The sequence below is a fragment of the Prorops nasuta genome, unplaced genomic scaffold (assembly GCF_024137725.1).
Source record: "Prorops nasuta isolate Cenicafe-Biocafe unplaced genomic scaffold, Cenicafe_Pnas_1.2 PNAS00006, whole genome shotgun sequence".
Lineage (NCBI taxonomy): Eukaryota > Metazoa > Arthropoda > Insecta > Hymenoptera > Bethylidae > Prorops > Prorops nasuta.
This window is the reverse complement of record NW_027116803.1, coordinates 8,127,904-8,140,353: the sequence shown is the minus strand read 5'-3', so window position 1 is coordinate 8,140,353 and position 12,450 is coordinate 8,127,904. Positions and strand designations below refer to the sequence as shown.

Below are 12,450 nucleotides of genomic sequence, written 5' to 3'. Positions count from 1 at the left end.
GATAATGACGAACATGAATCGTTGTTAATCTCAATTCCATCGTCGTTCTCTTTTCTCTTGTACAACTTCGAAAGTTACACTACGTACAAGGAAAGTGATATTTGTAATGTGTGATGTTAAATCAGTGAAGAAGAAATGTCGAAAGAACAGGGAATTTTTTATATGTTATTTACTTGTTAATCGTATTTCAAACATTTGGAACATGCTGCACCAAAAGCTGTTAAGATAAGGACCAGAGGTTTAGATTAATTTCGCAAGAATAACATTTTTCGACTGCGTTTAATAATAAAAAATTTAAATTCTACATAAATCGTGCAGTGCTAATTTTCAAGGAAAATCATGCTCTTTGATTTAGTTGTGAGTGTATTTAAACCAAAACGATCCTTGACTGGATTTATTGGGGGGGGGGGGGGGGGGGGAAACAAAAAACAAAAAAAAAATAGAGAGAAAATGTTGCAATCCTTCGCTCTATTCTCGTTCGTAGCGTTAGTTTTACAGTTTTCAGCAGCACACTCCACAATTATAATCATGTCTCGATACGAACGAATAACACAATCATTCGTTCTACCCTTCAAAGTTACCTGTGACAAAGTACATTTAGCGACCGGTACGTTTCCAGGTACTTCGATGTTGACGTGAGTGTCCGCTCGCATAAGAATCTTCATGATTAACGCTTATAATTAATCGGTTCAGAAGGAATGCAAACAACAACTTGTGCAACTAGCTATAAAATCTAGTTTAAGAGTCGATCACATGGAATAGTCACTGTAAATGTTTAAAAAATGCCCGGCGATGATTGGTGGTTTTATTCGGAGCAGTTAACTGCACAGCAATAGTAATAACAAACATTAATAACAATATTGTTGATAATAGAGAGATATTAAATTGTGCCGATAATGTAGTAAGAGTAGAAGATAATACTGAACTATCAATTGTATCTTTATTGGATCAATGCGGATCGCGAATCGAATGGAAGTTTTCGGTGTCACAGTATAATATAAGCTATTGACATTAGTGGTCCGGTCCTCTTATATAGGGAAGAACACTGGGGCCGGGCATCCCTTCCCTTACGATAAATTCTCAAGATATTCCGTCAACGATGAACCACCTCGGTGTCACAGTGACGTAGCGACGTTTCTTCGCTCTCGTACGCTTACTCTATTACCTCAAAGGCGCAAGCATCTCGCACAGCTAGGCTCCTTATCGCGTGCTCATCTCTTTATTGCTTTTGTCTACTTCCAAAATATTTCCCTCCGATAAATGTTTGCTGCCCATGATATTCGTATTTTTTTCAGGGTTTTCTTTTTATCGTTAGGTTACAACTGCTCCTGCATTGATTAGTTATGTAGAAAAAGTCATTTCAACTGTTTATTTGCTACTATTATTCTTGTTAGAATATCTTAGTTTTGTTTATTCTTTAGCGTCCTTTTTGATATTTAATTTCTCTTTATCTTTTTACTCATGTATCCTTTTTATAAAACGGTGCTTTTCGTTGAAGTTTATTATTAAATTCACTTTTTTGAAACGATAGCAGTTTGCATTTAGTTGCTGCTTTAAAAGAGTATTACGCATTGTAGGTTAATTTTTTTATTATCTGAACCTGCTGCAGATGGATTCGATTCTTACAGCTGATGCAATTATCGTTATCGCATTTGCGGTTCAGCTATTCATGGATATCACATATGCGTGGATGTTTAGTGGTTAGGTAGTTATGAATGCGCGTATACAACTTGCGCAAATTGTTGTAGACTTAACTTGATTAGAGTATTATTTTGCTACTGCGTGCGAAGAAGGAATTAAGTAGAAAAAGATGGTTTTATAGGGGGTAATCGAAGTAGAACATTGATCCTATATCTTGATTGGGTTATTAAAATCGTATTGAATGCTTGTCCGGTGTTATTTTTATTCCTAAAATTTTGTTTAATTGATATTGAAGACAAAACTAACATTATTTTTGCACGAGTGACGTTAATAGCATAATTCGACGTATCCACTTTTTCGCGCTGAATATGACGATTTAAGAGATGAATTTTTATATATATTTAATTCTATAATTTAACATTTTTATATAAGTTAGGTTTCCCATTTATTATTTCAGATGGATTAGATATTTTGAGGCAAACACTATTATTATTATCAAAATTGGTTTGGTATAAAAATTGTACTTTTATATATTATTTAAATATATTAGAAAGAAATACTGCATTTCTTCAAAGTTTATTTAAAAGTGTACGATAACCGGCAAAATGCGGGGGGAAGTCAAGTCTAATTTAAACCTACCTTATTAACCCGTTAATGTCTAAAATTGAACATTCTTTTACATTCCTTTTAGGACATTCCATTATTTATTAAAACTCGAGTGATTTTATCGTAGATAAGCAGGTATAAAATATACGTTTATACAAAGTGTGACTCTTTTGAAACGTACAACTCGCCAAAACTCACTTAAGTTTGTTCACGATTTTTTAATGCCAAAAAGTGTAAAGTGCCAATTGTTGCATGATGTATTATAAGTGCATAAGAATCATTTATTTTTATAAATACATATATGTATGTTTAGATATTTCTCGATATTCATCATTATGGCTGCAAAAATTTCGGCCAAAACGAGAAAAATGGATTTTTTTCTATACCCTTCCAACATATGCATATATTACTATAATGTACACAACATTATTGTACGTTATCATAAAAGTAAAGTTTCCCAATATGTACGCGAATCAATTACCTGAATTATACGTATCATTATTACAAGAATCACGTTGACTTTGATCTAGATAATTATAGGTAAAATTTAAATTGTAAGGTACCTAAACTAATATATAATCGTGTATAATATAGCCAAAAAACTTTTTTTTTTTGTTTCATTTATTTTTAATGTCTGGAATTTTATTGGTTTTTTTAATCCAACTTCTCGATATTTGCTTAATTAAAAATTAAATGGATTACGAATAATGCGTGTGGTGAAATTACTTATACTCCTACAAAATTGAACAAATAGTTTTTTAAGTATTTCAAAAACTATTCCGCAATCTAAAAAGTTAGCCATATTAATTGCAGAGTTCTTAAATATTCGTTATAAAATGAACAAGCACTTCATAATCGAATTATTTTCATTTCGCTCCAATTTTTAAATCGACTTGAAAGTTATTTTCTTAACAGAACTCCATTTTTCAGGATTATTTTTATATATTTGATCAAATTAAAGATATTGTCATTGAACGGAAGGGAAAACTTTACGTAAAAATATTATTTTCAGCGAATAAAAATAATTAGAATCACAGTGAAAAATGACGTTTAAAGCAATCCAGTTGAAATGTTGAGATTTATTCCTCTAAAAGAATGAGAGTAAAAATTTGAAAATTATCAAACTGCGTCGTAGATCTGATGAGAGGTCATTTTTATCCAGTATATGACAAATCGTAACAATGACCCTGGTTTTTGTCCTCGTTTATTATGAAGCAACCTATATATACAGTGGTTCCCAAAAGTCCATGGCTATGCAACTACCTCGAAAATAAATGTTTTTAGAAATACATTGTATGGTACTCTCTTTCCTTGCTTAAAAAAAATATGTAATGGTGACATGAACTTGACCTTGAGCATAACACTGAAGGTCATAAAACGTTCCATATTTTTTTTTTTTTTAATAAAGGGTTGATCCATATATTATTTGTATTATACACATATTCTTATAGTTATTTTCAACAGCTCTTTATATTAATCCAAGAATTTAATATTTCGTGCACTCGTTCGATATTTCAATTTAAAGATATAAACAGGTGAGTGTGTGTGAATGTGTAGTGGTCTTGCACACTATTTCAGCTAAACCCATATTCGTATACAATTTTAAATTGAAACATGTAGTGAACTACTGAATGAAGTGAAAAATTCATATAGTTTTTGAAAAGTTCTCGAGTGCAACAGTAAGGATATATATAAGAAAAATTATGATTAGCTTTTCAATAAAATGTTAACCTTCCTATAACTCTATTTCAGTGTTATATATACAAGGTCGAGTTATTATCACCCTTAAATGCGTTTTACTTGGCAAAAAAAGAAAGTATTGCACAATTTTTGTCTAAGACAAATTATTTTCAAGATATCTAGGTGAGCCCGAACTTTTGTAGAGCACTGTATACTAAGTAACTATATAAATGCGTATCTTTGGAATCCTTGGGCATTAATATTCTACAGCAAAATGCTTCAAGCAATTCAACTCATGACTGTCTGAATTTTGGTACCTTCTTATCATCAAACGATCTGTGAATTGTTTACTGCGTTTAAAATTCCTACGAATCGTAACTGCCCCTCTCTCCTTCTATTCAAAATACGACAAAAGTCAAAACTTGATATTTTCCCCATATTTCTTGATAATAATGTTTAATTTCTTTATTATCTTCAATTTCTTATGAAATTATTTGAGTAATTTCCTTTGATGACTTTGAAAGTTCTCTGCTATAGAATATTTAATGCTTTATAATTCTAAATTTACAAATTGATAGAGTTGTATTGTAATTCATTTATGGTTACCTCCTGTACTTTATAATAAAGTAGTTTACACTACTCGAAAATATTATTCTTTATGTTTTTTGAACATCAAGTACGCAAAAATCATTATTTCTGTGCAACATAAAAAGACATGCACACAAAATGGATGTTTCATCTATACTAGCTGCATAGTTAAACATTTATCCTTTTTCCACAAATTCCTATATTTACTTGATTCCACTTTTCAAATAGTGGTAACGTCTCATTTAATACGACATGGTTTATTACAACATTTAAAAGAGATGACCTATGAGAAAATGCTTCAAACATTAGTCTTCTAGTGAAAAAAATAGTACTAAATTATACTATTTATTGATTTAACCTAGGTAGAACAATTGAAGATCACGTTTTAGGGTTATATTAATAATTTATTCAAGTGACCCGCCTTATTTTTTCATTACATATGTGTATATATATATATATACATATATATTGTTACATTCTTTTTCGAGAGCTTTCCAAAACGTTATCATAGCAAGTTGTTTAATCCAGACTTTTACAAAATATTCACATTTTAAATTGTAAGTATGGTTGACATTGATAGCCTCATACTAAGAAAAGTATTTCTTTACTATAAATGCATCATATTTTAATAACTATTAGGCGAAATTAATACATTACTATTTAACTTTGATTACGATTTCTAGTTTGTACATACGTAATATAAAAATCAAAATATGAGTATTGTTAATCAATATAACTACATCCGAATTGCGTAAATCTATAATTGATCAAGATAAGATAAATTGATATTTGTTTTCAGGTTGGAGCGGCCAGAATTGTTCAATGTGTTATACGGCATTGCTTGACATTAAGTGCTTGCCGTCAAGACACTACCGTGCCTCTTGATATTAGTGTACAATTTTAATGCAGTCGCGTTCTGTCCGAATAGATTAAAAGATTGCCAGACTTTTTTCTCCTAACCCATTTGGTGTCTGAACACAAATATATTTCAGTTATCGACTAGACGATTGTGTTTAAATTATGTATTAATGTTAAAATTACTTTATTCTACATTATTCTTGTTGTACGCACTGAAAAATTAATTCAAAGTTAAACAATAGTGAATTAAGTTTTGCTTATTGACTGTTAAACAATTATGCATTTACAGTGAAGAAACACTTATTTCAGTGGGATGCACTGGATGTATCGAAATAAAGGCTAATGCGATTAAAAACAATTTAATAAAAAAATATAATTTTCTCAATATGTAACAATATTATAAACGCATAATTTAAGTTGTGTTAAAATTCACTTAAAAGAGGACAGTATCCGGGAAAATAGGACGGGATGGCAGGCCTAATTGTAGGTAGGTGTGGGTTTAGCGGAAATTGTGTGCTCGAACACTACGTCACACATGGTAGTTGCTCATTTACCTCTAATTTTAGATCCAAATATCTCTTGAATGCATGCTTGCGTCAAATAGTATATTATTATAGAGTTTTAGCAATCTCTTCTAATAAACTACAAACACATACAGGGTGCCCCACGTAACAGAAATGGACTGAACCTCCTAGAGTAGGGCTCGGAATTTTATTTGCACATTTCAGTTATTTACTGTAACTGTACTGCAGTCACTGATAGGGATTTCATATTAGTGACTATGGTAAACGTTTGAAATGTGCAAAAATTTCGGGGCCCTGTCCTAGAGGGTTGACGAAAATGTTGTTATTCAAGGTTGAATGGCGATAATTGCAACATTGCGTGCAATTAATTATATGCACTTTGCATCGACGTATCGTAAAAATTCATCTGTATTTCTTTTTCAAACAAATTATATTTTTGTATATACGAACTAACGAATGGTTAAACTTTCACTCAATATTGGCACTGACCCTTCTACCTTTGGCTTTTACTTGTCAAGCAATGTTGAATCAGTGCAAAAATGATAATATCCGCAATAACTTGGATACCAATTCTGATCGAATTAGCATCAACCAGTATTGGTCCAAAACTAATCTCGAAGCTGCTGGCCCATGTATGGACTAATGCTGGCCTTTCGACAAAAAATTATATCTTGTAAAACTTGGCTGTTAAATTTCATTGTATATTATTATTTTTGTAAAGGCCCAGCATTATTTATGTAGCATGAATAATAATCATACAGAAAAACATTGTCATTACTGGGTCAAAATTGAACCAATTGTCTATTTGTGTATGTGATGAGATTCTATGTAGTGTGATTTACACACACAAGAGTTGTAATAATAAATCTATCTTCTTCGTGGGTCAAAAGGTTTAAGTATCATCTAAGATACACGTAATAACACACGAAAGCTTAGTTTATTATACAGGATCTTTTACTTGATACGTCCCAGAAGATGGATGTAAAAATCTACATGTCCCACTTAACCATAAGACGTTTCAAGCTCCTCATACAACCTTTTTGTATCTAAATAGAAAGTATTTTCGGTAAGGTTTTATAAAAGAATTAGTATCTCTAATATTCTTACAAAATATATTAAGTTTTACATCCACGTTCTGGATCGAACTAAGTGGCACAATCTTTGAAGGAATAAGATTTGTAATAGACGTACTAGCAAAAGACACACATATTTCCCTCTATAATTTGGCACCAAGTGGTAGAATCGAGATATTCAAATATTGAGGCAGATGATACTGACAAACTGAAACCCTTCGAACTATTTCACCTTTAATCCAATTCTGGAAGCTGGTGATCACCATTAATCATTTTGCCCAATTTATACAAGATTTGCTGCCAGTATTTTGCTTAATTAAAATTTAGCCCCTTTTTAACATCAACAAAGGACAATGACCCGTTCAAATCTTACAGATTGCTTCAACATCGGAGCTAATCTGGAACATAGTGACAGGCAATCCTTAATACGCCAATGTTGTGTTAGATTTGCTGTCAGTATTGAGCTCAATTAAAATTGGATTTTGCCTTTATATTGGCAAGCAATATAAGTCTGTTGAAATCTTATTGCCTGGATAAAGAACAAGGAATATCTGGAAAGCAATAGTTAGCACTCAATAATTTCTCAATGTTGTTTTAGACTTTTTGCCAGTATTAAATTTCATACAATTTTCATGCTTGTTTGAAAACTGATTTCAAGCATGGTCAATGATTGCCTCATTATTGTGTCGAAACTGGAAACAGTGTTACAAAAAAATGCTTGGTTATCGAGATTGGGCTAGGTAATATTATTGTCATTATTGGCAGACTACTGCAAATCGCGAACATTGATTTATTCTTGAAGTGTATCTCTCACAAAAGGTTTACTAAATATTATATAAATATATTTTTTAATCAAGCCATTTACGAGATACTTTGATTCAAAAATTATTTCATTAGGTGCGCCAAGAGAAAAATTCAGCTGAAATCAATTAAATCGTATTTTATAGAGCGAACGTTAAATATTACATTTACAGCGACATTTCTTCAAAATTTGCTATTCGATGAGAAGTTATATGATAGGCTTCACACACACAGACAAAGCCGTTTCGAGGAAAAATGATGAAAACCAGTGCCTCAATGGCTTCAAAATGCATTTTTTTTTAAATTTGGGTGTGTTTCGAAGATAGTTTTTTTATGCATGTATTTTGTTAAAAAGGTGTGTAGAATCTCATTTCTTTGAAGAATTAAATTTTACTTACAAAAGTTTGTTTATATCTTTTACACTAATCTCATATTTATTGAGATAATTTAAAAATTGTCAGTATAATTGACAAACTTATCTATTTTTATAAAATTAATATTTGAAATATGAAAATCGATTTTTCAGGCAAACCTGTAACGTTTAAACAAAAAATGGAAATTTTTACATAAAACAGGCCGTATATGCTACATTATACCAAAGAGGTAAGCTTATACCCTAAACCTCTCATGTATCAGTGTACAGTTGCGATAGCCACACACAACAGGGTAATTCGTAAATTATGGACAAAGATGGTGAACACGTACTAACTTAAATTATCACGTCTTCTATTTTCGATGCTGCGAACTTTAATCGAATCAACACATCGACACACCAACACTAAACAAACATTTATACGTTATACTATTGTATCTAAGGCTCCATGTTACGTGTCAAAGCTATAATTACTGGCAACTTTAAAAATGAAATCGAAAAAGCAGTTTTCATGCCACAGCTAAAAATGCTGATAATTTAAAGAGATGCTAGATAAAATTATCTCAAAAAAGTCGTTCTGGCCTTCGTGTAATTTTCAAAGCACTTTTCAATGTTATACAAATATATTTTTGGCCTTACTAAACTTCTCACGAGGGAATATCAATAAAAAAAATATATATATATGAGCAATTCCAGCAATTAGGGAACTGGTTAACGGGATCCCTTACGTCTACTTTATCGACAGTTCAAGTCAATAAACAATTCGTTTAATAAAAGTCAAATGCGAAGCAAATTGAACAATCGGGCGTTTGTTGGACAATGTGCCAGTCCTAACGAGTCAAACGAACTTAAAAACACTCAAATTAGTTGAAAAATAACGCTGTACCATTGTGCCGCGTTCTTGAAGAGAGGTTACTTTTGGTTATTCCACTTGAAGAACGCGGGACAGTGGTACAGCGTTATTCTTCATCCGATTTGAGTTTTTTTAAGCTCGATTGACTCGTTAGAATTGGCACCTTGTCATAAAGAAGCCCGTTTTTGCAATTTGCTTCGCATTTTACTTTTATTAAACGAATTGTTTATTGAGTTGTACTGTCGGTAAAGCACGCGTGAGGGATCCCGTTAAACCGACGTACACCCCACATTTTTTTGATATTCTCAGATCTTGTACTCTTTATCGAAAAATGTTTCTCTAATTTTTTTCAGAATTTTTTATCCATTATTTACGACGTGGTTATATTGGAAAGTTTTTAATTTTAAGTACGTCCTATCTTTTAATTAATTTTCTATACATTTTCAAATAACTTAATAAATTTTTTTCACACATGATTTCCATGTAAAAAAATCTCACCTTTCCAGTGGAATAATTGTTTTTCTAGTAACATCACTTTATACCGAAGAAATTAGCGTTTAAAGTATAAAAATCAATTTTTCAGGAAATGCGTATTTTTTTCATAAAGTTGAGAAAATTTCACATGGAACCTGTAACTTTCAAAATGGGATTCCTATTAAAACTCGTCGAATCGATAATAATAAAATTAAAAATAAGAAATAATAAATAGTTTACCGCAAATATTATGGACTACCTCGATTCTTAGGGACGTTTTTTCCAAGTGTGACACTAGAGCCTGTAATATTTATTCGAAATGACTTAATTTTATTATTGTAAGTGCCGGTGTCTTTGCGTAAAAGTCGAGATTACGTAGGAATATCAATCTAAATTTTTTCTTCCCCAACCCTAAATATACTCTTGTTTTGAAAGTTTAAAGTTTAAATTTCGTAGGTTTGAAGTTGATTTAAAAATAAAAAATGATATACAGAGTAGAAAAAACACATTGGGGGAGCTATTACTACAATTAAAAAAATTTAATCTGGTACTCCTACGTAATCCTGACTTTTACGCAAAGATACCTGCACTTACACTAAAAAATTTAGTCATTTCGAATAAATATTACAGGCTCTAGTGTCATACTTGGAAAAAACGTCCCTAAGAATCGAGATAGTCCATAATATTTGCGGTAAACTATTTATTATTTCTTTTTTTTTATTTTATTATTATCGATTCGACGAGTTTTAATAGGAATCCCATTTTGAAAGTTACAGGTTCCATGTGAAATTTTTTCAACTTTACAAAAAAAAAACACATTTCCTGAAAAATTGATTTTTATACTTTAAACGCTAATTTCTTCGATATAAAGTGATGTTACTAGAAAAACAATTATTCCACTGGAAAGGTGAGATTTTTTTACATGGAAATTATGTGTGAAAAAAATTTATTAAGTTATTTGAAAATGTATAGAAAATTAATTAAAAGATAGGACGTACTTAAAATTAAAAACTTTCCAATATAACCACGTCGTAAATAATGGATAAAAAATTCTGAAAAAAATTAGAGAATCATTTTTCGATAAAGAGTACAAGATCTGAGAATATCAAAAAAATCTGGGATGTGCGTCGGTTTAACCAGTTCCCGAATTGATGGAATTGCTCATATATAAATTTTTTTTAGCCTAGCTCTTTTAAGTACTCCAAAAGTATTTTATATATTACTTACGAAATCTTAACTTTCTCACGATATTTAGTTATTTCTACACTTCTGGCTCATCTTCTGTCTAGTCAAAAGTAAGCTTGCATTTCATACAAATTAACATGCAGGATGTCAAAAATTTTACTTAAAAATATGGAGATTATTTTTCAAAAAATTTGGTTCCTCCCACACACAACGGATCATTTTACGGGATTTTTCAAAGCTCTAAAGGGTTTTTTTTTTTGGCAGCGATCTGAATGATCTGCGAATATTTTCTCTTTCGCTTTAAATAATTGCACATATGTTCTTGATATCCAGAAGGCAAGTCCCAATACCCATAAATACTCAAAAATCCTCGTTTACAAGTTATGCTCCTCTACACGCCTTCGATATGGGAACAAAGATCTTTAGAAATTTATTAGATTCGATGTGATCTTTCAAACGTCATCGAGCTTTCGCACAGCTTTCTCATATCTTACGACTATCCTGGATCTATTCTGCTGTTTTATTAGTCGCTGGCTAGGTAGTATATGGGATTTTAAATTGTACGATTTTGGAAAGTGAAATGCCCAGCAACCACACGTTAAGCATACATAAACGTATATCAGCATCTTTCTATACTCACAGATAGAAATTTTCCATGGTCACACCAGCTATGACACCTATTGATTCGGTTCTTTGGCGAACCTTGAAAACAAAAGTTTAGGTGTGTGCCGACTAATTCAATAGAGTAATTGAACAACTAAATTATAGATCGTATGCAGCAAGTGTCGCTGGAACAATGTCTTGCTGGAAATAATGCAGCTAATGCCAGATGTAATATTTGCAATGCTTATAGAAGGCAGTACTTTTAACAACATTTATACTAAGAGAAAAAGCACGTAAACAGAATCCTAGAAAATAATTATTTATAGTTCAATATAATACAAAACGTATTTGATGAAAATTGATGGTTAAATGATCCTTGAAAATTGTATCCTACAAGTTAATTGAAATATTTGTATTAAGAAAACTTCTGAAATTATAAGGGTTTGGGCAGATAGGTAATAGGTATGTGGAAAGTGCACACAACGATTTTTTAAAGAACTTAAAGCGATTTACCAATTTATAAAAAAATCAATAATTTTTACTCTTATATCTAACTATGTTCCCTCCACATATCAATCATGATTTTTTCACGAGACATTCCTTACGACCTTTTTTGTGCAGTGATCTACTTGGTTTTACCATATTGAAAAAAGACACAAGTATGATTATTTTCATATTTATTTCCTAATTTTATAAATCCATTTTAAGGTTTTTATCTTATCTAGTATTAAATTCGTCTATACATATCTATATAAGGTATCGCGCGGATTTAAGAGTGGCAAACTGGAAATTCTCTAGATAGAATTATCAATTCTGAGAGTGTCTTTTACATTTTTGTAATGTTTTTAATATTTTCCGAAAATTATATAAAAATCTATTTAGGTGCAAATTTTTTAGATTAATAGCCTATACGAGAAATTCTCTAGCACAGTAAATATTAACAATATTCAAAATAGAATAAGGATGTCTTAAAATCTACGGTTACTTGATTAATCCTAGATGAAAGATCTGATTCTGTTGATAAAATTTTTATAGAATTTTTGTATATAGTTAATATTATCCGAGGTACATTAAAATATGTTTAAGTCAAAAGGGTACATAAATTTTCATTCAACTTAGTAAAAATAAAAAATTGTATGAGATGTTTTTAAAAAGTTTTGTACATATTCTAATAACGATAAAATTGTTTAA

General features: G+C 30.9%; 1 protein-coding gene across 5 annotated transcripts in view; it reads right to left on the bottom strand.

The window, feature by feature from the left end:
* Positions 1–12,450, bottom strand: part of LOC136774071 (facilitated trehalose transporter Tret1-like) — a 40,248-nt gene that overhangs the window by 16,220 nt on the left and 11,578 nt on the right. Inside the window, exon 1 of one of the 5 annotated variants that reach the window (XM_066728145.1) lies at positions 582–983. The exons of the other annotated variants lie outside the window; for them this stretch is intronic. Within the exon in view, the coding sequence (XP_066584242.1) occupies positions 582–665 (84 nt within the window). The 5' untranslated portion in view covers positions 666–983. Of the gene's footprint in view, positions 1–581; positions 984–12,450 lie in introns of those variants that run through there. 5 annotated transcript variants of the gene reach the window in all.